The sequence below is a fragment of the Quercus suber genome, unplaced genomic scaffold (genome assembly GCF_002906115.3).
Source record: "Quercus suber isolate HL8 unplaced genomic scaffold, Cork oak 2.0 scaffold_373, whole genome shotgun sequence".
NCBI classification, from domain to species: Eukaryota; Viridiplantae; Streptophyta; class Magnoliopsida; order Fagales; family Fagaceae; genus Quercus; species Quercus suber.
In genome coordinates this window covers 728,891-754,207 of record NW_027069825.1, presented here as the reverse complement: position 1 = coordinate 754,207, position 25,317 = coordinate 728,891, and the positions used below count along the sequence as shown (strand labels likewise).

The following is a 25,317-nucleotide window of genomic DNA, read 5'->3' as shown; positions in this document are numbered from 1 at the left end:
AATTCTATTGTACTATTTTAACTACCTTTTAGTTCTATCTACAATATTTTCAGCAAAAAGTTTTTAGTTTCAGCTAAATAAGATTCTCAAACAGACACTAAGTTTTTCAATTATATTCAATCATAGTTGCATTGACCAATAAAACATGAAAAGTAATACTTTCCCAATAACAATTAAATTCAATGTAGTTATGTGTTTAAATTTAATTGTGAAACCTAATGTACTGCAAATTGTATCTAAGTTTTACTCCAATGATAATCAAATTAATCGAGTAATTCCACAAGCAGAAAAAAGAATATAATTCCTAGTTTTTCAATCATAGACTGTGGACGTTAGACTCCCATAATCGTTTATAAGCATATAGCCTAAAATTATAGCATTGGATTAACTTGATTTGCATTGCCATGATTGGTTGGTGATAGCCATGTATCATCCCACAAAGAAAGTAATTAACAACCAGCACAACTTCACAAATCACAACTAAATTGCAAAACATACTTTACAAAACCACAATATATATTGATGTACCTGTAACCAAGTACCAGCAGCAGCCAAAGAAGACAGCAAGCCAGCGAAAAGCAGAGTATCCTTTCCTTGAAACATAGTAGCAACAAGAATACCTTTCTGCATTGTACTTGTCACATGTGTGCCCATCGACAATGCCCCAGAGAACTCCAACACCGCAGCTGTCAACACAGCCTGCCGAAGTGTCAATGCCCCTGAACCCACTGAGGTCCCCATAGCATTGGCCACATCATTGGCTCCAATGTTCCAAGCCATGTAAAACCCAGATAGCAGAGTTACATAAGATAACAGCTTGATCTTCAGGGACAAACCCTGCCCCAAAGATTTCATGAACAGTGGAAGACTTAGAGCCATAAATGCTATGCATATAGCTATAGCAGAAGCAGTGCTTGAAGATATATGAAAGGCCTGAGCCATTCCAGGCAAGTCATCCTCATCTTCCTTTGTACTTTTCGCAACTTCATGACGATGTTCATTAACTTTGATTTCTTCTTTTTGTTCTCCTTCTCCTTCAGCTTCAGCAAAAGACGATATGCTTGCAAAAGGGTGTACGAAGTTAGAGTTTTTTAGCCTCAAGGTGGGAAAACAAGACTTGGGTGATAGTACTTGAGGCTTGAGAAATAAAGTCTCCCTCTTGGGGAGTTGGGTTTCATTGGGAACCAAGAGAGACCGATGTTTGGGAAGGTAGAGATGAGAATTATGCAGAAAGAATGCTGCTGCTCCAGATGTAGTAGTGTTTCTGGTTGAAGATAAGCAATAAGAGGGAGTCATTTCTCAAAAGATAAGTGGATGAGAGAGTGGAATATTATGGAAGGTTTTATTATTCAGGTAGATTCTTGGCCATGGAGTTTGGTGAAGGGTTAGGTGGTGGAATAGGAATGGAAGACTGTACATTTTGAATTGGATTTCTTTCTTTTTTCCATTTTGATTCTCTTTGTGTGTGTGTGTGGAAAGGGAGGTAGAAGTGAGTGGATTTGGCTGCTTGCTCTTGGTCGATTGGAACGAGTGGTGGTGGTTTTTCTTGAGAGCCTCTCAACCAATCACCACCACAATCCACACGTCCTATTCTGAAAAATTATATAAGAAAATTGAGAATTGGATATTAGATACCATATCCACTAGAGAGAGAGAGAGAGAGAGAGAGAGAGAGAGAAACTGCTTTATCCATAGTTACATACTATTTTCGTTGCTTTTATTGCTTAAAATTAAATGATTAACTGATTATTAATTAAAAGTTAAGAAAGTAAGATGATTTGCATGAAATATACTTTATATAGGTGTTTAAGGACGGTATAACTTTTGAGGAGAATCAATGTTCGAATTTCTCTTTTCCACTTGGTGTAACAATTGATTTATAAAAATATAAAATAAAACTTTTGAGGAAAAAAAAAAATGCAGGTGAACAATATAAAATATTTTAAGACTAAGTAAACTTTTGGCTCTTACAATTTGGAGTTATTTTCATTTTGGCTCTTTATATTTCAAAAATTTTATTTTAGCCCTTTATATTTGATTCATTTCCAATTTAGCTTAGTTTTTGGTTTTGGGATTTATTTGGTTTTGTGTTTCTGTTTATGGTTTGAATCGGTAGCTGTGCCGGTGGGTGGTGCTATGCTATTGGGTTGCTCGGTAGTGATAGGTGGTCGAGAGAAAGAAAGAGAGAGATAGAGGAAGAGAGACAAAAATTAGTAAGAGGAGAGAAACAGGAGAAAATAGAGATTGATTTTTGGTTATATTATTTATTATTAATAAAATAAAAGTTGAGATGTTAGATATATTGTAAAATGGTATTATATAATAGATAAAATAGCTTTTGAAATCATAAAATGAATATTTTCTAAAAACTAGATGCTATTATTCTAACAATTTAAATGGACGACTAATATTTAGATTCAGATCTTCCAGAGAAGTAACAATTTAAGTGGCTCATCCCGTTATGGCCCAAAAGAAAGGAAACATAATTAAAAGCCCGTCTTGACATATCCAGTCCCTACGCATAATTAAGTTCAGAAATTCCCTCTAGTTGTTCAGCGCGGCACCTGCTCCAAGGCCGATAGACTCTCTCTCGCACTCGGCCACCTCCGGTGAGTGAGTCTCTATATAAATTTTTTTCTTTTATTTCTTAGTTTTTTTAAATTAAATTTTTTTTTTTTGTCTTCGTTGTATCTGCTTGCATGTGAATCTAGGTTCCGAAATTGGTGTCTTTTGATTTTTATTTTTATTTTTTATTTCTATACCTTCTTTGTTCTTTCTCATAACTTTCGTAGTTCTTAAAATCCTGCCTTTTTATTTTCTCTATTATATTTTGATAGTTATTTTTCATTACTTAATTTTAAACATTGGATGTGCTGACAGACTCTGGTCTCAGCCAATATCGACTAAAGTTTTGATCTTTTCTTTGCGCTGCAGTTTTATATTATATTTATTAAAGTCCTATACTAGATGGCGAAGAGACAGACTAACCTGGCAAAGATAGTTCATCCCAGCTCTAAAATACAAACCAAAAGGTGATAAATTTCGTTACCCGAAGTCAAAAATTTTATTTACTCTCTTTTTTTTTGTGTGGTTATTTGATTAAAGTTACAAAAATATGTTATATTCTCTGCTAATATTCACTGCCTCTAATATTCAGAGAACCAATTTGTCCCAAGATCGTTTAAGTGACTTGCCAGATGAAATTCTTGTCTCGATTCTGTCATTATTGAAGTTGGAAGAAAGGCAGAGAACAAGTATACTGTCTAGAAGGTGGAGATATTTGTGACATTTGTGACTTGTAACTTGGTTTTTGATAAATCAAGGTTGCAACCTGTGTGGGAGAAATTCAAGTGTCATGAGATTTCTATTGCTGACTTTAGGACGGCATTGTCTTCTGAAAGATCTGAGTTTATTGTTTGGGTGAATAATGTATTGGAATTGCATCAAGGTGATACTATAGATGAGTTTAGAGTTTTCTTTGACATGGATGGAACATTCTCGGCGGTACTTGACAATTGGATAAGATTTTCAATGAGAAAAAAAGTTAAAAAGCTTTCATTGAATTTGTTGACGCTTGGGCGTCGTAAATATTCTCTTACTAGTCAGCCTCTTCAGAGTTACAGTCTTGAATCCTTAACAGACCTCTCTTTGACTAACGTGGAAGTGACTGGTGAAGTTCTCGAATATGTTTTATCTAATTGCCCATTCATTGAAATATTACATGTGGAGGCATCAAGGTCTCTAATGAATTTAAAGACTTCTTGCCCTTTGCCAAGCTAAAGCATTTAAAGATAAATATACCCAATATCTCGAACACATTCAGATTCATGCTATAAATCTGGTTTCTTTTGAATATTTTGGTTGTGAGACAACAAGGATCCTTCTAGGTGATGTTCCCAATTTTGTTTCTCTGTCTGTGATGGGTGGCTATTTTGGCTATTTATTTAAAAATGGTTGCCCAATTTCACATTATTTCTCTCAGCTGGAGACACTTGAATTACTGATTTTGGTTAGTCAAAAAAATTTCATGATTGTTAACTATATATATATAATTATTTTTCTCATACTGATAATGTTTGTTTATAAATGTGCTATTTTTTCTTGGTTCAATTTTTCAGAGATTTTTGAGGTTCCCAAATTACCAAAGTTAAGAAATCTTAGGCTACTGAAATTGGATATACATCGACTTTCATGGATGGCATTCTTTGTTGCACTTCCTTTCTTACGGCATTCCCTATGTTGCAAAGAATTGTGCTCAAGGTAACTCTTATAAATTTAGAGTTGTAGGTTTTTTGTGCTGACATTTTATTATCTACATCTTCACTTAAGCTGTATGTTTATTATCTTAGTATGCATATGTGTTATGTAACCATATATTTGCTTTGCTATCAAGTATCAATTGTAGATAAGTCCCACGTAATGTTTTATTGTTGTCTCGATTGTTTATCAAACTCCTTTTGTCATTTACATGTACAGCCCTTACCATGTCATTTTTATTATGTGTTTTTTTGCTGTCTATAGAGGTTCTTGGCTTAGTTTAAGTCACACCTGGTGTAACATTTATCATTGTAATATCACTAACTTTTAAATGAATGTTCACTTATCAAAAAAAAAAAACTTTTAAATGGATGTGTGTTGGACTAATCCATTGTTGGCATTGTTTGATTATATCATCATGCAGCATGCTTGCAATATCAAAGTGATTAGAGTTAACTAACTAAAAGTTATGCCTTGAACATGCCAAGGGCATTGTAGCTCAATTATTACCTCATGGTTTTTCCAACAGTGATGTCAAGGTTCAAATCCCTCATCCCTCAACTATCAATTATTATAAAAAAAAAATGTATAGAACATGTTTTAATGGATTAGATAATAAATAAAAGACGATTATCATGGCATCCATAGCATTGATAAGGGGTTACATTCTATTTAGCTTCATCCTAATCATTTCTATGTTGGTGTATTTGTTCCACCCTTATTGTGTATTGTGAACCATGTCTAGTGGAAGTACAACTATCTAACTCATGTTTTGTTGGTTAGATTCAGTCATGAATTTGTTGTGGAATTGCTGAGGCTCTCACTCAACTTGTTTGTTGTGTGAGAATTTTTCTTTCCTTTATTGAAAGCAAATATCATGTTTTAATGTTTTTAGGAAATTGAATCAGTCCACAAGGAACTTGCAAGTTGTGGATCATTCTCTCTTAAGATTTTTTTTTTTTTTTTTTTTTTCGTTGAGTGTTCGTTAAATAAAATCAGTCCATTCTTTATTGCATGGCATTCAATGCATAGGATAAAAATGATATGCCTATTTCAAGTGGTGTTTTTTTTTATATAGTTTTTTGCAACTTTTGTTTGGTTGAATGCAGTATAGTTTCTAGCCCATAGATTAGGAAAGTTACCTTGTTCATATTAATAGCTCTAGTACTTGGCTTTACGGATGGAAGCTGGAATTGGTTAGCACCTACATCCAAATTGCGTCAGCATAATGGGGTTTATTTTTTGTTGTAGTATGCTTATGTTTTCTTTCTATTGTAATGATATTTTGAAGTTTATTTGCAAATAGGACAGGGTTTTTGTAATTTATAAGACCAACCACTTGTATTATTTAAGCAATTCGTGTGACTAAAAGTAATGTTGACAGTCTCTTTAACTGCCATGTAGTGGGCTGGAGAAAATTTCCCCAAAACTGGTTTGGTTGTAAAATTTTTCCTTGCAAATAAGCTTGATTTCTAGCCTTATGGAGCACACAATGGTCTCAGTTGGCATTGCATAGGTGATGGCTTACTTATATTCAACAAATATGAAAATATAATGAAGTAGACAACCTATTAGTTGTGGCTACGCAAAGTCTAAACTTCTAGTCTTTTATTGATGACATTGTTAATAACAATGGTGTGCCTATCTTTTAACTAGCATAACACCTTTACTTCTTCCCTGTGACAGTTTTGTGGCTAGATGATCCCAAATGGATGGAGAAATAAATGTGCGGAGGGATACATGTCCACATCAATGCCTCAAGGTGGTTGAATTCATTGGTTTGTTGGCTGTTTTGCTGACATGCAGCTTGCCTTGTATTTAATCAATAAAGCTACGTCATTGGAGAAGATAATTGTTGATACACAAAGGCTAAGTCTGGGAGAAATATTACATGATTCTAGCGATATCAAGAAGAAATTAGCAGCAGCTACAGCTTGTGCGAAGAAATTAGAAACAAGCTTAGCCCCAGGGGTGGAATTGTTGATACTATAAGGGGGCATTTATTTCGATGTAATATGGTAAGCAATAGCATTACAACACTGTAATTTGGAATTATTTTGTTTGTTTTGTTTATTTGTACATAGCTTTAGACAGTGTTTGGTTTAGGGAATTGACATTACCCAATGACATTCAAATTTCTTGGAATGTGATCTTTAAAAATGTAATTATCTCTATATTTGGCTTGATTATGAATCTACTTATATTTCCAAGGTTATGAGATTCATATGTTTGGGTTATTGGTAAGAATCTTATAGAATTATTTATTTTGATAACATTAACATTAAATTTTATTATGCTAAAACAGCACAACACTCTTTACTCTCTTAACTTTATTCCCTTCATCTATAGGGGGTCAATTTTCATTTTGTTTGAATCAAGAACTAAGTTTGATTCATGCACTATATGTTTAGAAGTTGATTCATGCACTATATGTTTAGATGTGTAACATTACTTAATGTTGCACTAGGTGTAACTTGAATCTAATCCTCTATCTCTCTCATAAAAAAAAAAAAAAAAACCAATAGGAACTTTTAAATTTTTTGAAAGACTCATTGGAAGTTGCTTTCAAGGAAGTTGCACTCTCAGTTAAAATAATATTTTGGACTAGAAACCTTGGGCCTTTAGTTGTTTCCTTCAGGTTGAACTTTTTTCCATAAGATAGGAAGACTAGGTTTTCCAAACAAGACTTTTCAAAAAAGCCTTCAAACTAGGCACATCGGGTAAATACTTTGCTTGTTTCACTATAAAATATTTTACAGAAAACATTTTAGCTTTTTACCATGTTTGTTTTATTGTAAAATTTGATCAAATTTACAAACGTTTTCAGTTGATTGTAAAATCCATTGTAAAATATTTTACCTTTGAAAACTTGGTAAAATATTTTACAAAAAAGCATTGTGGCTCTCCCCACCCACCCGAGGGTCATTGGTTTGGTGGTTGTGTTTGAAAAATTACATATTACACAAAATACCTGAAAATATTTTAATGAAAATGTTTTACAACAAATCAAACAGGGTGTTAGGTAGCGTATGGTAGTGAGGATGCTTCTTTGATATCAGCTGTAAGACAATAATGCCAAATTCATAGATATCCATAAGTACAAAAAATAATACCTTCCTCCTCAAATTCTAGAGCAAGATATGTACGTGAAACCAAACCAAAAGGCTCCTTATGATTTTTATTTAATAAACCTAAGATAATAATTTCATAATGTTTAATATATAGTGGAGGCTTAGAAACTCCTCACCCTGAGTTTATCCAAAAAACTCCTCACCCTGATGTGACAAGTATCTGCGTATAAATAGAATCAGTGGTTGTACTCCACTTGGTAAGGCAAAAGTAACCTACCTGTGTGTAGAAGAAATCATTCCATTAACTCTGCATAATTACCTCTAATGCTTTAAGACTGCAGACATGACCAAAGGCTTTAGTGCCCAAGATAATCTGCAATGAGCAATATTCAAATAAAGACAATAACAGAGGCAGGTTTGCTAAATATGTTTTGAGAAAGCTAAATTGCTAATTTAAGGAATAATTTTAACAATTCATAACTGAATCACCTTTCAAACCCAATTATATGGCGTGCATTTGGGTTACTTGCATAACTTACTTTAGGAACCTAAAACCCAGTTAGGCAAACACAACGTAAAGAAACCTGTAATGTCATCCAATTTAGCCTCAGGAGTGCACCACATATTATACCCATCATTGTTTTATATTCATATTATAAATTGTGAAATCATCAAATATTCAGTCAAAGTTTCATAAAATTCAAACACCAGACACCCTCGCATGTACAGATTAAAACCGATGCACAACAGAGGGGTGTGGTTAACGGAAAAGAGCGACTATATAAAAAAGCTTTTCTTCTCTTCCTCGCACAAACTTCTCTTCATCTTCTCTTCTTCGCATTGTCTTTCTATCTGTAATTCTGTATCTCTCTGTATTTCTTGAACATAGAGTTCAAAGAATCTCTTAGATCACTATAATTTCGTGGAATCATTTGAAAATTTTCATTTATCAATGGGTCAATTCCTGAAAATATAGGCAAAAATTACAGCGTTGTCTAAAATATACACTACTAACGGATTTAGATGTGAGCAAAATGGATGGAATTACCTAGATATATTCTCTTCGTTCTTCTTGTGGAGTGACCATTGTGCCAATGGTGCACGGTGGAATATTTGTGTATTTTATTTAGTAAAAATGATTCTTTGAAACTAATTAAGTTAAACGGTAATTAAGAGTCCCAAAACAATATAACTCTTTCACTTTTAAAATGTAAATGTGGCAAAAGTTTAGATGGGTATTTTTCCTATGTGGCAAAACCTTTTTAATTTTAGGATTTAATTTTTCTCAATCTGCTTTTATGTATAGTATATGAAATATGATAGGATAGTAAAAATAAATACAAGTGCCTTCAGATGAAAGAAATTGAAATGTATTTTAGTCTATAAATTGACTAAAGAAACTTTAAATTCTTAAGATCCAAGTAACTTCAAATGTAGACACTTTATATTTTTTGTGAAATTGAAAAGAAATTAAGCTCATTTGAGGCACTACACACTTAATCCTAGTATAATAAACTCTTCTTTGTACACATATAACAACAACAACAAAGCTTTAGTTTCACAATTTTGGAGTTGATTAAGGAATCTTGATTCGAACACATAAACAGACACAAATTCCTAGTATTCAACTACTGTGTATAGTCACATAGATAACACTTTCTATAACAAAATGTTCTTAATGACGCATACTTGGAGATAAATAAAAGGTTTTTTGTTGCAAAGAAACGGTCCCCAGCCACAAATTGCTCAAAGTGTTGACAAAATCATGCTAGACATGCAAAGAACCAGCATCATTTATATAGAGGTAGAGGCACTAGGGCTGTCCAAAACAACTGTGACTCCGACCCAGTTGAAAGACCCCAGTCAAAACTGAACCGATCTGGTGTTGTGAGGGTTGGCAGTGGATCGGAGCCTTCAGAACCTGATTTAGGCGAGTTGAGTCTCGATTTACCTCCTCCAAAAGCCAAGCAAACCGATCCAACCAATATCCCAAGCAAACTTCAGCTAAATCTTGCCAGATTTAGTGAGATTTTCATCACTGACCAAGCTGATTGGTGTCCACTCGAGCTTGAAATTGACTCAATCGGTATGATGTTGATAGTCAGTGGCAGGTCTCTTGCTTGTCTACCGATGTGAGTTGGTTAGCTGCAAGTTGGGTACAACCCTGACTCAAACTGACCCATGAACACCCCTAAGTGGCACCCTTTTTTTTGTCATGGCTGTCCCATTGAATGACATGTCATTCATATCATATAATACTATAAACAATTTGCTAATCCTATAAACAACTTGTCAAGGGTCTTATAGTTCTAGCTCAGCTGCTCAAGGGACAAGAATATGAATGATGCCACTTCAACACCATAATAAATGAATGAGTTATTTTTAATGATTAGTGACATCAATTTATGAGACATGTAAATTTGGTATTGTCCCTAATATCAGCCATCTACAAAATTTCCTATTTACATTGCATAAATATTTGTTTGGCCAAACCCACGTGATCCAGCCTTCGAGTAAAGAACCAGGCAGAGGCCACCCAACAATGGGAGTACATACTTTTCTTTCTTTTTTTTCAATACAATCTTTATGTGCGGCACCCGAAGTGTTGGGCCTACTCAACCCCAAGTCTCCGTCCCAAAACACGCGGTCTTTGGGCCCAATCCTCATTTCGCCCCAAGGCCCAACCCTTGCTATCACAGCTCGGGAGTGCCGAGCTTCATTAGTAAGTTATGATCGGCATAATTTTTACCGAGCACTTTTATTGAACGGCACTTCAACTTTGTTCGGCTCAAAGAGGGCCCTCCAAACGCCAGCACCTCGCTCTGACCTGATGTGGGCACCAAGTCCCAAAGCCACCCAGACCTAGACTCCCACTTACTAAATGCACGCTTCCAGAGCGACATCATTTTAGTTTTCAGAGCTTGTTCTCACTATTTTGGCATTAGCCTTACAACTCTCATGTATTATGTTATGTTGGTGGAAGGGGTAAAAAGCGTTCACAAGAAAGAAAGAGAGTTGAAGTACTTGAATCTAGTGTTGCATTAGTTGGTCAACAATCTCCCAATTAGAAAGACCAAGTAACAAATATGAAATCACCCTAGACACATCATGCCCAAATTTTGTGAAATAGTTGAATAAAGTGAGAATATTATGAAAAATTAGTATTTGATGCTATAAATTTTTTTTTGAAAAAAAAAAATTATTAAGACTTGGAAAAGAGAAAAGTAGAAAGTTTGTCTTACACGACGTACCATTGGCTTTCTATGAAATCACATAGAAGACAGGTGCTACCAGTTGAAAGATACACCTTTCTATTTATAATGCACCTCCAAGGGCCATTTCCTTTAGCACATCCTTCCTTTTTAGTAGGAAATACATAAAATTTGTAGCTCTCACAATGTGGTACAGCTACAACTACTTTTTATTCCAGAATTGCTAAACAGATTTTTAACAACCATGTACAAAGTGTTATACCAAGCAATGATGATTCTGAAGAACTCTCTCATATGAAAACAATGCAACAGCTCACGTACCTGTCAGGCCATTAAAGACTCAGGAGTTCATCACTTTAGATGCAAGTGTCCAGGTTTTAATATTCAAAATTTGGCAAATTTACTTTATTGAGGAAAATCACTAGTCCAAACAATCCACTAAAACATTCAAAAAACGAAAATGGTAAGAACTTAAAGAAGAAAATTTTCCAAATGCAAAAATCACACCACAATCAAGCAAAAGAATAATAATTTCCTCCTTTAATTAGATTTACAAAAAGCATTGGGCAACCTGTTATCAATTTAAAATTGCAAAAAGTAGAGGGGGATGAGGTTGGTGATGACACGCCAAGTTTACAAACCTTCAATGCCTAGATTGTAAATAATAGTATGTAATAAATTATATGGTCTCAAATATTGGAAATGGGCAAGAGATTTCACAAAGGCTCTCCTCAGTTGTCTGAAATGCTACAACCAACACTAATCATGCCAAAATAATTTCCAAAAAATATAACAGATTATAAAAATTCTCCTTTTTTTTTCTTTTGCTGAGTATCAGGGTGGTAAATGTTGTTAAAAAATGAGATGAAGGATGGAGAAATTGGCATGAATAATATACTTAATGGATACAATCAATACTTTATATATAAGAAGAGACGAGAAAATAGAGAAAGCCTACCAACTAAAACTTCTGTTGGCTTGGGAGTGGATTAAATCTTTATAAATGAATTTTTCTTCCAGCCAAACACAACAGATATGCTGTCCCTAGTGCCTGCACATCAAAGTCTGAATAAATTAAAACTTAAGTTGGCAACATATTTAACTGTTTGAATAATCTTTTAGGTCTTTTGATAATGAGGATCCAGGTGTTGTTAGTTTTGCTAAATATGGATGGAAGGCTAAGAAAAATTTGAGGTATATCTTGCAGAAAGTATTGAATGAAGTAGAGAAGTAGATAATTTTGGAACAATTTTGCTAGAAAGAGTGAAAGAATAATCTCACTTTCTCTAATTAGGTTTCAATTACAAAACTTTTGTTTGTTCTCTTATTTCTTATAAATTATATTAGGGTTAATGGACTTATGAAAGAGGCTTCATAGTAATTTTTTTTCAAGGTGACAAAGTGTGGCAAATATGTATTCACTATCTCATTTCTCTCTTCTTTCATATTTTTCTTTTAAGTTTGTTGTTATCTTTAATTATTTGCTTATAGATTCTGAATAATTTACAGAGAAACCTCGCAGGTGATACAAGGAGCGAACCATAACCCAGGACTAAACCTGATAGCAAAAGGCCAGGATAGTTATTTGCTTATGGATTTCTTAATAATTTACAGAGATTAGTTTTTAGTATTTATTTCAAGATCGATTGACCGGTAATGCAATTTGAAGGAAACTACTCTTGCAGAATCTACTAAGGGCCTCAATTTTTTCCCAAAAAACAGGATGCGTACCTTCCTTTTCCAAAATCATTTCAAAGTGGTGTCCAACCAAATTGCACAGTATGGTTTCAAAGAAATTTGTGCGAATGCAATGTGACTTGTCCCATTCCCCTTTTCTAATCCATAGCTGAACTTTCAGAACCACCTGCAATGCTGATTTCAGGGGGGAGTGTAGCTGAAGGAGCCTTTTCATGCATTGATTTTTAATCCCCTCCACATCAATATCTGTTCATTGTCAGAAGATAATAACACTCAAGGAACCAATTCCAATTTCCGGTCCCAAATGGAGATGAGAAAGATTAGAAATCAGAACAGAATGGCATCCAGAATGATTGAGGTAAAGTAGTATAAACACCATAAAAAAATATTCAATATATTGTAACACCCTTTTATAAGGCACAGCTATCAATTTAACTGATTAAAGGGGACATCATCAAATGCAATAGTAATGTCTCAGACTGCCAAGCGCATGCACAAGTTCAATTCTTGAGAGCGGCCACTTCATGCAAAAGATGCCAAAGGGTAGGATAATATCCAAGCCACCCCATCTAGAAGACTATATATATGAACTATGTTGAGTAGAGTTCACTTTGTAGGTTGTACTGAGCCAAGCACTAGCAGATGGGGTAATCCTGTTAGCCCAAGCCAAGCCTGTCACGAAGTTCTGCTCATACGTAGTTTGGCTGGCCAGGCTATACATTTATACCAATTAATCACAAGTTCATATGAATGCAAAAAACCCCCCTTTAAACCCCCCTTTCTCCAGAAATGATTGTACAAACTAAAAAAATTTTCATTGAGGTACCATCTTGTACTTTTACTGTTAGTGCATAAATTAGGCTAGATTAGCCCATTGGGCTTAGCCCAGTATATTACTTGTACTACACTCATGTTACTTGTACAGCACACATACCTAGCCTATATAAGACTCTCTTTTATATATTGTTTTATACACATTAATATACAGACTATTCAGTCATTCTCTCTCACTTTATATTGTTAACATGGTATCGAGCCATTCCTCTGACTTCCTAGTTCCTGTGGACATCTCTGGCGTTCTTCTGCTGCCCTCGCCTTCATCCAGTAGTCGCTGTCAGAAGTGAGTCACTACTGTCACGCCCATAGCCCTTAAAACACTCGGATTTCGTCAGTTTTTTTATCAAACTACCAAAGCCAAGGCACAGATTGACAGATCATCCGATCCCGAGCAAAACCCAACAAAAATATGCCAGAAACAACCTCCCACGTGCCTCCATGCGCTGTCTAAAGTTTCTGCCTCATGAGCACGCGCCGCCACGCGCCGTCTCTCTTCACGTGCGCCAGTTCACGCTCCTCATGCGCTCTCCACGCGCCACACACGCCTGCTCCGTTTCACGTACTGCCACGTCAGCCCTAGGGTGATGTCACCCTGCCACGTCAGCATCCTGAGCCGTTGACCGAACCGTTGACTTTGACCAGACCGTTGACCGTTACTTTGACCAAAGTCAAAATTTTTCAACAGGATCTGTCTTGCTCAGTTTTTTGCGTAGATTTCGATTTTGGGCTCCGTTTCTACATTTGAGGTCTCTAAATCTCATTTTTTGGTCATTTTCTTTATTATGGCTCAACAAAATGAATGAGACATCATACGTCCTATCACCATTATGTTGGATGATTCTACTAGCTATCATGCATTGTCTCAGAATATGACTGTCTTTCTCAAAGGTCGTAAACTGTGGAGATATGTGACTGGTTCAATTCCTAAGTCAGTACCAAACCTTAAGTCCAAAGCCATAGCTTTGAAGAATCTTCTAAGACTACAGTTACAACAGATGATTATGACGAATGCCTAGAGGGAGAGTATTCAGAGTAAGATCTTGTCTTGGTTTATCAATACCTCTATTCCTTCCATTCATAATCTTCTTTCTCGTTTTGAGACTGCTGAGGCTGCTTGGAAAAGTTTGGCTGATCGCTATAATTGTACTAATGATTCAAGCTTGGAGTTCCACATTGAATCAAAACTTTATCAAATGCGCCAAGAGACAGGTCAGTCTATTTCTAATTTTTATTCTCAGACTTCTACTATGTGGGAACAACTCTTTGCTGCAGATCCTCCACTAGTGTGTTCTAAGGACATTGAGCTCTTTGTTAAATATCGGGATCGGCGTAAATTTATGCACTTCATGATGGGTTTGCGTGAGGATTTTGAGCCTACTAGGGCTTCTCTGCTTAGCTGGTCTCCTACTATTTCTCTTGATGTTGCAGTCAAGGAGCTCATTTCTAAGGAAAACCGGCGACCTACTCATCACATGTCATCATCTGATCATGTATTAGCTACACCATCTTCACAGCCTCCCATTGCTGTATTCACTGCTCCTCCACGAATAAACTCTGGGCGTCCCACCTCTCAGTCTTCTAAAGGTACTCGCTGCGAGTTTTGCCGTGCTAAAGGCCATGACATCTCAATTTGTTGCAAACTACAGAAATTTATGCAAGAGCAAAATAAAGCTTCTCTTCCTCGGGCAGCTACTGTATGTCCTTTCGATCCATTAGTTCCTACAGGTCCATCTTTGGCTTCCTCACTTACTACGGATAATATTGAGGCAGTTGTTCAACAGGTTTTATCCCGCACTTCCACTACCCTTTCTGTCACCTCAGGTAAACAACCTTGGTTTTTTGATACTGCATGTTGTAACCATATGACTCCTAATGAATCCCAATTTTCTAATAAGGCACCCTTAGAACATCCAATCACCATTTACACTGCTGATGGAATTCCTATGCCTGTTAGTCATAAAGGAACAATCTCTTCTCCTTGTTTATCCCTTAGTGACACTTTTCATATCCCTAAGTTATCCCTCAATTTGCTTTCTATTGGTCAACTTTGTGAATTTGGCGTAAATCTTCTATTTACTAATCATGGTGTGGATGTGTAGGATCCCCGGACGGGTCAAGTACTCGGGACAGGCCGTAAGGTTGGTCGCATGTTTGAGGTTCATGACTTGAAGATTCCTTCACAAGTTATTTTTGCAGCTGCTACCACTGCCACCACCTCACCTAATCTATGGCATGCTCATCTTGGTCATCCATCCTTATCTCGTCTTCAGTTGTTAGCTTCTCAAGGTCATTTAGGTTCAGTTCAATTTCAAAATTTTGATTGTACTTCCTGTCATTTTGGCAAACAAACAAAATTACCCTTTAATAATAGTGACTCATTTTCTTCTGCACCTTTTGATCTTATGCATTATGATATTTAGGGTCCTGCACCTGTTCCTACTGAGGGGGATCTAGATATTTTGTCATATTTGTGGATGATTTTTCTCGATATACTTGGATTTATCTGCTTCACCATAGGTCTGAACTTGTGTCTATTTACCAAACATTTCATAAAATAATTGAAATACAATTCAATCGCACCGTCAAAGTTTTTCGATCAGATAATGCTCAAGAATATAATGATAAATCTTTCCTCTCATTTTTAGACAATCATGGTACACTTACTCAGCGGTCTTGTCCTCACACCTCTCAACAAAATGGTCGTGCAGAACGAAAACATCGTCACATTCTTGATGTTGTCCGCACCCTTCTCATTTCTACCTCTCTTCCTGAGCACTTTTGGGGTGACGCTGCACTCACTGCTGTATACACCATTAATCGTATCCCTTTACCAACTACATACAACAAATCACCATTTGAGCTTCTCTATGGTCAAACCCCTGACTACTCCTCTCTTCGGGTTTTTGGTTGTGCTTGCTTTGTCTCTCTTCCTCCTCATGAACGAATAAAGCTCCAACCTCGTGCCTGTCTCTGTTGTTTCCTTGGTTATAGTGTATCTCAAAAGGGGTTTCGCTGCTATGATCCCATTTCTCATCGTCTTCGTGTCTCCCGTCATGTTGAGTTTTGGGAACATCGTCCTTTCATGAGTCTTCAGCAGTTTCCTACATTCTCTTCCTCTGAGTCTCCCATTTTTACTGACCTTTTCCCCCCTCTCTATCCTGAACTTGTGGATGATTCTTCAACATCGGCTACCTCTCCAAACGATTCATCTCCGGTTCTGTCCCCGGCATATGACCCACCTGTCTTGGATCCTGTGACGCCACCCTCTCTTGAGTCTCCTAATGGTCCTGAACTTCGTCGTTCCACTCGGGTAAACATTCCTCCCCCTTATCTCTCTGATTATCACTGCTCTTTTACCCTTGCCACCCTCTATGAACCTCATACCTATCGTGAGGCCCATACTGACCCTCTTTGGCAGCAAGCTATGAATAATGAACTAGATGCCCTTCATAAAAATCACACTTGGGATATGGTTGATTTGCCTCCTGGTCAGTCTGTAGTAGGTTGTAGGTGGGTTTACAAGATCAAGACCAAGACTGATGGATCTGTTGAACGATACAAGGCTCACCTAGTTGCCAAGGGCTTTACTCAGGAGTATGGCATTGACTATGAGGAAACATTTGCTCCTGTTGCTTGCCTTACATCTGTCAGATGTCTCATTGCTGTGGCTGCTGTTCGCCGTTGGCCTCTTTATCAAATGGATGTGAACAATGCTTTCCTCAATGGAGACCTTCAAGAAGAAGTGTACATGCAACCACCCCCTGGCTATCCACACTCAGGCAGTCAAGTTTGTTGCCTTCGTCGTGCTCTTTATGGCCTCAAGTAGGCTCCTCGAGCTTGATTTGAAAATTTTAGCTCAGTTGTTGCTCAGCAGGGTTTCACTTCGAGTCCTCATGACACTGCTCTCTTCGTCCGAAAATCCTCTGCTGGTATCATTCTTATTCTTCTCTATGTTGATGATATGATTATTATTGGAGATGATTCTGCAGGTATCCGCTTTCTTCAGCACTTCCTTAGTCAGCATTTTGAGATGAAAGATTTGGGCATTCTCAGTTATTTTCTTGAGCTTGAGGTTACCTCATCCTCTGATGGATACTATCTTTCCCAAGCTAAATATGCTTCTGATCTTCTCTCCAAAGCCGATATCACTAACAACAAGACTGTTTCCACTCCTTTGGAATACAATGCAAAGCTCACACCCATGGGTGGTGAACCTATATCTGATGCTACTTGCTATCGTCAGTTGGTTGGTAGTCTGATTTATCTCACTGTTACTCATCCAGATATTTCACATGCCGTAGGTATGGTTAGTAAGTTCATGGATGCCCTTCGTTCTGTCCACTATGCTGCTGTTCTTCGAATTCTTCGAATTCTTCGATATGTCAAGGGCACACTTTATCATGGTCTACATTACTCCTCTCGGTCTTCTCTTGATCTTCATGCTTATTCAGATGCGGACTAGGCAGGTGATCTGACTGATCGATGCTCTATCATAGGTTTCTGTTTCCTGTTGGGTACTTCTCTTGTCTCGTGGTGTAGCAAAAAGTAGGATGTTGTTTCCCATTCTAGTATTGAGGCTGAGTATCGTGCCCTTGTCGACACCAGCTGCGAGCTAGTTTGGCTTCACTGGCTCTTGGCTGACATGAATGCTCCACAGCCCACTGCTACTCCTCTTTATTGTGACAATCGTAGTGCTATCTACATTGCTCATAATGATGTCTTCCACGAACGCACCAAGCACATTGAGATCAACTGTCACATCACTCACCAGCATCTCAAGAAAGGCAATCTCAAGTTATTCTCCATCTCATCTGCTGACCAGCCTGCTAATATCTTCACCAAGTCTCACCCCTCTGGTCGTCTTTGAGATCTTATATCCAAACTCCAGTTGGCTTCCTCCTTGCCACCTCGAGTTTGAGGGGGGATGTTAGTATATAGATTAGGCTAGATTAGCCCATTGGGCTTAGCCCAGTATATTACTTGTACTGCACTCATGTTACTTGTACTGCACTCATGTTACTTGTACTGCACACATACCTAGCCTATATAAGACTCTCTTTTGTACATTGTTTTATACACATCAATATATAGACTATTTAGTCATTCTCTCTCACTTTATATTGTTAACATTTACAAACTTCAAAACTAGGACACAAGCTTCATAGAATACTTTTACACTTGGCAGCAGTTACAATTTCGGTTAAAATAGCAACAGCCAACCCCAAATTTTGGGACTAAGGCATTGCTGTTGCTATTGTTGTAGAATAATCAAATTTTAGAAGGCATGGATAGATTTTTTTTATCCTTTTTTTTCCTTATTAGAAGAAGGCTAGAAGAGATATATTAAGATCAAGTCTACTTTCTAGTATTTCTGTTTTGAATGTTGTTCCATGATTTGGGCTTACCTTAAAATTCTTTAGGAGGCTCTACCATTTCAGCTCTCCTTGTCTTCAATATATATATTTTTATTACTTTTCAGGGAAAAGAAAAATAGAAGAAGACAACTATCAAAGCAATTTAGAAAAGAGAAAACTTAATCTACCACAATCAATTTAAAAAATGTAATGATGAGAGAGGCAAATACACTGACTTCCTTTGCCGGCAATCATATCAACTTCAAACCCCATCTGAACAATTTGGGGAACTGAGACTCAGGCCCTCATAGAATAACCTGAAGTTCATGTTTCATATAACCCATTAGATATCTACATTTTATTACACAATTTCCTGTTTAATATGTAGGACCAGAGCATACCTTATTTTAACCTTGTTATATATTTTCTTTCAATTTGTGAACAAATTCTGTTCTTAAATTTAATTCCTATTAATGTGCCACATTCTTATCTAAGATTGAGCGACATTATTAACACCTAAGAGTTAAAAAGAACATAAATGTTACAGACCTTAAAGCTTAGAACCTAACTTCTTGCAATCACTTGCGTGCATCCCTTTCAATCAGTTTTCACTAGTGGACTTCCTTCACCAAGGTTATGTATACTCCATTTTTTGAAGCAATGTGAAATAAGGAAATAAATAGTTTGAATTGACCAGAAATAAAAACACAACCTATTTCTTCAAGATGCTTATAGACTCTTTTTTTTTTTTTCCCCATAAATAGTGCAACTAGTATAGTGAAAGCAAACCTATAATACAGGAACAACTTGCAGCATACACATAAATCCAAAAAGAAATTCAGGGGATGTTGTAGAATATACATAATATGTATAACTGTGACATGTCATAATTAAATTGAGGAATTCAGAGCCCATATATTGAAAACTGAGCTTGGCTATGACTTATGCTCCCACAAAAGGCAACATTTAATGCAATTGAAGTGAAATCTTAAAAAAAAAAAAAAAATCATGCCATTCCATCTCATGACAGAGGATGTTGCAAAAGGGAACCTAAATCCAAAAAATGTTAAACACCCAAATCCCAAAAGGCAGTGAGAGAACAAGATAGTTATTGTATCTTAGAACAAAAGGAAAAGGAAAATGAAAAGTTTCCTCAGAAACTCACCGCCGTTCATCCTCGACATTGCAAGAGTCCAGTGCAGGTTTGCTTGAATCACAGCGGTGATACTCTGCATATTGTGAGATTATCGGAGAGAGGTTTGGGTATTTTTTTTATTTGAAGGATGGAAAAATGGGTGTGATGTTCAATTTAAGCTTGGTGCTTGGCGGGAATGGAATATAACTGTCGGTGACTGTTTTAGAATCCCATCTAACAGGGCACGATATTTTTGGGCATTCTGGCCTTTTGCCCTTAATTTTAAAAAAAATTTAGCAATATACCCCTGTTTTGAAACTATATAAGTTCGTGCCCCTGTTTCGATACTCAATGACCTTAAAATCGAGTTACTTAAAGTACTCGATTTGTTTAAAATCGAGTTACTTAAAGTACTCGATTGGTTTAAAATCGAGTTATGCCTGATCAAAAAAAAAAAAAAAAAAAAAAAAAATTTGTTTAAAATCGAGTTATGCCTGATCAAAAAAAAAAAAAAAAAAAAAAAATTGCATGAAACTCGATTAAATGGAAATCGAGTTCCAAAACGCCACTATAGGGCTTAAAAACGCCACTATAGGTATAAAAAAACGCCGCTATAGGGCCACTGAACGTGGTATTCAGACTTATAAAAAATTTTTTCCAGAAAAACGCTACTATAGGTATTAAAAATCGCCGCTATAGGGCCACTGAACCTGGTTTTCAGACATAAAAAAAAAATTTTCCAGAAAAACGCTACTATAGGTATTAAAAAACGCCGTTATAGGGCCACTGTGCAGAGTTATAAAAAAAATTTCCAGAAAAACGCTACTATAGGTATTAAAAAACGTCGCTATAGGGCCACTGAACTTGGTATTCAGACTTATAAAAAAATTTTCCCAGAAAAACGCCACCATAGGGCTTAAAAACGTCACTATAGGGATTAAAAAACGCTACTATAGGACCCCTGAACTTTGTATCTTATAAAAATTTACATGAAACTCGAGTTCCTAGAGCTCGAGTTCTATGCAAATTTTTTTTTTTTTTTGAGTTTGATCGGGCATAACTCGATTTTAAACCAATCGAGTTTCGAGTTGAAACTCGATTTTATAGTAATCGAGTATCGAAACAGGGGCACGAACCTATATAGTTTCAAAACAAGGGCATATTGCTAAATTTTTTTAAAATTAAGGGCAAAAGGCCAGAATGTCCCGATATTTTTGGGTTTCTTTTTTTTCTTTTTATTTTTAAAAACAAAAGCACACTACAAACTTAGCCGAGTTGGGTAGCGTCAACTTGTAACCTGTGCAGCGGCATCAGAGTGGTGGGATAAAGGGTCGGCTCACCAGACAGGGTCTGTCTGTGCAGTTACCTGACCTCCGTTCCAAGTTGAGAGATGGACCTTGTGATTTGGGCGAATGTTTGGGTCACATGGTCCCTAAAGTAGAGGGTACTGCATGAGGCTGCTTTCACAGAGCAGCGTAGACCTCTCGCTCTCAACAGTGGAAGGACATCGGGCCGGTGCATTACTGATCCACATTGCCTGGATGAGTTAGGCTCCTAGACGGCCACTTTTTAAAGGATCCTTCACACCACCAAATATATATATATATATATATATATATATAATAACTTTTAAGGATGGATTCGATAAGTTATACTACAACAACATGTACAATCTAAACGCTAATTAACATGGAATATGAAGGAATTCAAATTTCAATAAGATCCTAATTATCCTAACTTGACCCAATCTGAGCCTGATTTTTTTTCTTTTCTTTTCTTTTCTAGATCAATTTAGACCGACCCAGGTAACTCATGAGTTGTGACCCAACCCCTTTTAAAATATATATATATATATATATAATCTACTTAAATTTAGTCATTATTGGTTTAATTGTTAGTTGTAGGCTTTACTGTGCACAACTCAAACTCAATTGACAAAAATAATGCATGTTATTATTATTATTATTATTATTATTATTATTTTAAATCAATTAATTTTCTTTTTTGGGGATAAGTCATATATATAATGTCATTTAAATACAATGATTATGATGAGAGAGGCAAATACACTGACTTCCTTTGCCGGCAATCATATCAACTTCAAACCCCATCTGAACAATTTGGGGAACTGAGACTCAGGCCCTCATAGAATAACCTGAAGTTCATGTTTCATATAACCCATTAGATATCTACATTTTATTACACAATTTCCTGTTTAATATGTAGGACCAGAGCATACCTTATTTTAACCTTGTTATATATTTTCTTTCAATTTGTGAACAAATTCTGTTCTTAAATTTAATTCCTATTAATGTGCCACATTCTTATCTAAGATTGAGCGACATTATTAACACCTGAGAGTTAAGAGGAACATAAATGTTACAGACCTTAAAGCTTAGAACCTAACTTCTTGCAATCACTTGCGTGCATCCCTTTCAATCAGTTTTCACTAGTGGACTTCCTTCACCAAGGTTATGTATACTCCATTTTTTGAAGCAATGTGAAATAAGGAAATAAATAGTTTGAATTGACCAGAAATAAAAACACAACCTATTTCTTCAAGATGCTTATAGACTCTTTTTTTTCCCATAAATAGTGCAACTAGTATAGTGAAAGCAAACCTATAATACAGGAACAACTTGCAGCATACACATAAATCCAAAAAGAAATTCAGGGGATGTTGTAGAATTTACATAATATGTATAAGTGTGACATGTCATAATTAAATTGAGGAATTCAGAGCCCATATATTGAAAACTGAGCTTGGCTATGATTTATGCTCCCACAAAAGGCAACATTTAATGCAATTGAAGTGAAATCTTAAAAAAAAAAAAAAAACCAATGACAGCTTCTGTATCCTGCACCCATCATGCCATTCCATCTCATGACAGAGGATGTTGCAAAAGGGAACCTAAATCCAAAAAATGTTAAACACCCAAATCCCAAAAGGCAGTGAGAGAACAAGATAGTTGTGGTATCTTAGAACAAAAGGAAAAGGAAAATGAAAATGAAAAGTTTCCTCAGAAACTCTCCGCCGTTCATCCTCGACATTGCAAGAGTCCAGTACAGGTTTGCTTGAATCACAGCGGTGATACTCTGCATATTGTGAGGTTATCGGAGAGAGGCTTGGGTGTTTTTTGATTTGAAGGATGGAAAAATGGGTGTGATGTTCAATTTAAGCTTGGTGCTTGGCGGGAATGGAATATAACTGTCGGTGACTGTTTTAGAATCCCATCTAAGAGCATCCACAGCAGTGGAGCTAAAATGCTAAAATGCTAAAATTTAGCTCCACAAACACAAAAAACCTCATGCAGCAGTGGAGGTAAACTTAAAATTTATAGATGAATTGCTACAGTGCACATCTAAAAATAGATGTGCACTGTAGCTTGGAGCAAAAAAAAAAAAAAAATTTAATCCCAGTCGGTCTACATCTCATTTTTTTTATTCATTTCACTCAGCCACTCTCTGCACAAACACAGCCACTCTCAAACACTCAGCCCCTCTCAAACACTCAGCCCCTCTCTCTCTTGTTGCTAGTCTCCTCTCAAGCTCACTGTCGTCTCTCCTCTCATTCGCCGGCCGGTCCACCTCAAGCTCACTCCGGTACACCTCAAGCTTCCGTCCACCTCAACCGTCCACCTCAAGCTTCAAGCTTCAACCGTCCACCTCAAGCTTCAAGCTTCCATCCACCTCACTCCGGTACAACTTGCTTCTTTTTTCTTTTCTTTTTTTTGTTTTCATTTTATCAAATCCGGTTTTCATTTTATCAAGCTTCACTTGTTTTCATTCACTCTCATTCACTCACTCTATTTCACTGTCATCTCTCATCTCAAGCCTCTTAAGCTCACTCTGTCAACGTCGCCGGCCCAACCATCGTCAACGTCGCTGCCGATCTGCCTCGACGCACTTCTCTTCCACCGATCCGTTTCAGGTCAGTCTTTGTTCTTCATGTGGATGCTTTGGGTTTTTTGATTTGGGTATAATCTTCCGCCGATCCGCCAATCCGCCAATCCACTTTGGGTTTTTGATTTTGGTCCACTAGATGTCTCTGTTTTTTATTTTTGATATATGATTTTTTGTTGTTGTTTTGGATTATTGGCTTGGTGATTTTGGTACATTATTTTGGTAGATTGATGATGATTATGGTTTGGTAAGTGTGAGTGATGATGATGATGATTAATGTTTGTGATATGGATTTTGTGATATGATGATGATGATTAATGTTTGTGATATGGATTTGGTAAGTGCTCTGTTTCTCATTGATGATGATGATGATTATGGATTTTGTGATATGGATTTGGTAAAATGGTGTTCTCTGATTTGGGTGTTTTTGGATTATTGGCTTGGTGATTTTGGTACATTATTTTGGTAGATTGATGATGATTATGGTTTGGTAAGTGTGAGTGATGATGATGATGATTAATGTTTGTGATATGGATTTTGTGATATGATGATGATGATTAATGTTTGTGATATGGATTTGGTAAGTGCTCTGTTTCTCATTGATGATGATGATGATTATGGATTTTGTGATATGGATTTGGTAAAATGGTGTTCTCTGATTTGGGTGGATTTTGTTGGATATGTCCTGTTGCACAAAACTAGAAACAGAGCATGATCATGTAAGTTTAGGAATTTTAATTGGATATGTCCTGTTGCACATCTTAATTGGACATTGGATTTTGTTGGATATGTAAGTTTGGGAATTTTTTGTGTGCAGGGAAGTTTTGAGTCTTGATATGCATAATCATGATCTATTGTTATAATTCTAAGTATTTTAAGTTTTGATATAAATGTAAGTTTGGGAATTTTCTGTGTGCAGGGGGGAGGTTACTGCGGTAATTGATGTTTTTTCTGAGGAATACTTGAGAAAGCCAAACAATGAAGACATTGCTAGACTGTTAGCTCATGGAGAACGCCGAGGTTTTCCAGGTATGTTAGGTTCAATTGATTGCATGCATTGGAAGTGGAAAAATTGTCCATCTGCATGGAAAGGTCAATATTGTGGTCATATTCGTGAACCTACTATTATTTTGGAGGCAGTAGCATCATATGATCTTTGGATATGGCATGCATTTTTTGGGTTACCTGGGTCAAATAATGACATTAATGTGTTAGAGTGGTCTCATGTATTTAATGAACATGCTGAAGGACGTGCTCCTGCAGTACATTACTCAATCAATGGTCATGACTACACAATGGGATATTACCTTGCTGATAGCATATATCCAAAGTGGGCAACATTTGTTAAAACAATCCCAGCTCCACAAGGACATAAGTATAAATTATTTGCAGCAGCCCAAGAGGCGTGTAGGAAGGATGTTGAGCGTGCATTTGGAGTGCTTCAAGCACGTTTTGCAATTGTCCGTGGACCTGCATGATTTTTCCATCTTGAAACACTCCAAAAAATCATGAAAGCGTGTATAATTCTCCATAGCATGATTGTTGAAGATGAGCGGGATGATAATGAAGTGGTAGACTTGGATTATGAACAAATTGATGGAGTGGATAATCCTCCTCTGCAAGTGTTACGTGAACAAAGTGATGGATTTATGTCATACATTGAGAGGCATGGACGCATTAGAGACCGAAAAATTCATTTTCAACTCCAGTCGGACCTCATTGAACATTTATGGCAATTGCAAGGCGAGTCGTAGGAACTTTCTTTTTTGTATGTTGAGAAGCATGAGTCATAAGAATTTGTGCGAGTGTGTGAATTTTATTGTAATTTGGTTTGAGTTATGTACGTGTGT

The 25,317-nt window shown here is 36.5% G+C and overlaps 2 protein-coding genes and 1 non-coding gene across 3 annotated transcripts; 2 read left to right on the top strand and 1 right to left on the bottom strand.

Annotated features, from left to right (window-relative positions):
* Nucleotides 1–528: 528 nt before the first annotated feature.
* Nucleotides 529–1,296, bottom strand: LOC136062023 (inorganic phosphate transporter 2-1, chloroplastic-like; the record flags this gene model as incomplete). The annotated part of the gene is made up of 1 exon (XM_065760593.1): nt 529–1,296. A coding segment is annotated over exon 1 (768 nt), but the record flags the coding sequence as incomplete, so codon positions are not given.
* A 1,832-nt stretch (nt 1,297–3,128) lies between these two features.
* On the top strand, nt 3,129–5,915 carry LOC112035727 (uncharacterized). Its single transcript, XR_010623861.1, has 3 exons — nt 3,129–4,009; nt 4,119–4,260; nt 5,662–5,915. It is a non-coding gene; the product is annotated as an uncharacterized LOC112035727 (transcript).
* Nucleotides 5,916–17,717: 11,802 nt separating this feature from the next.
* Nucleotides 17,718–24,945, top strand: LOC136062022 (uncharacterized). Its single transcript, XM_065760592.1, has 2 exons — nt 17,718–17,917; nt 24,387–24,945. Exons 1-2 carry the CDS (start codon nt 17,718–17,720, stop codon nt 24,943–24,945), a joined length of 759 nt encoding a protein of 252 aa, XP_065616664.1.
* Nucleotides 24,946–25,317: the final 372 nt, after the last annotated feature.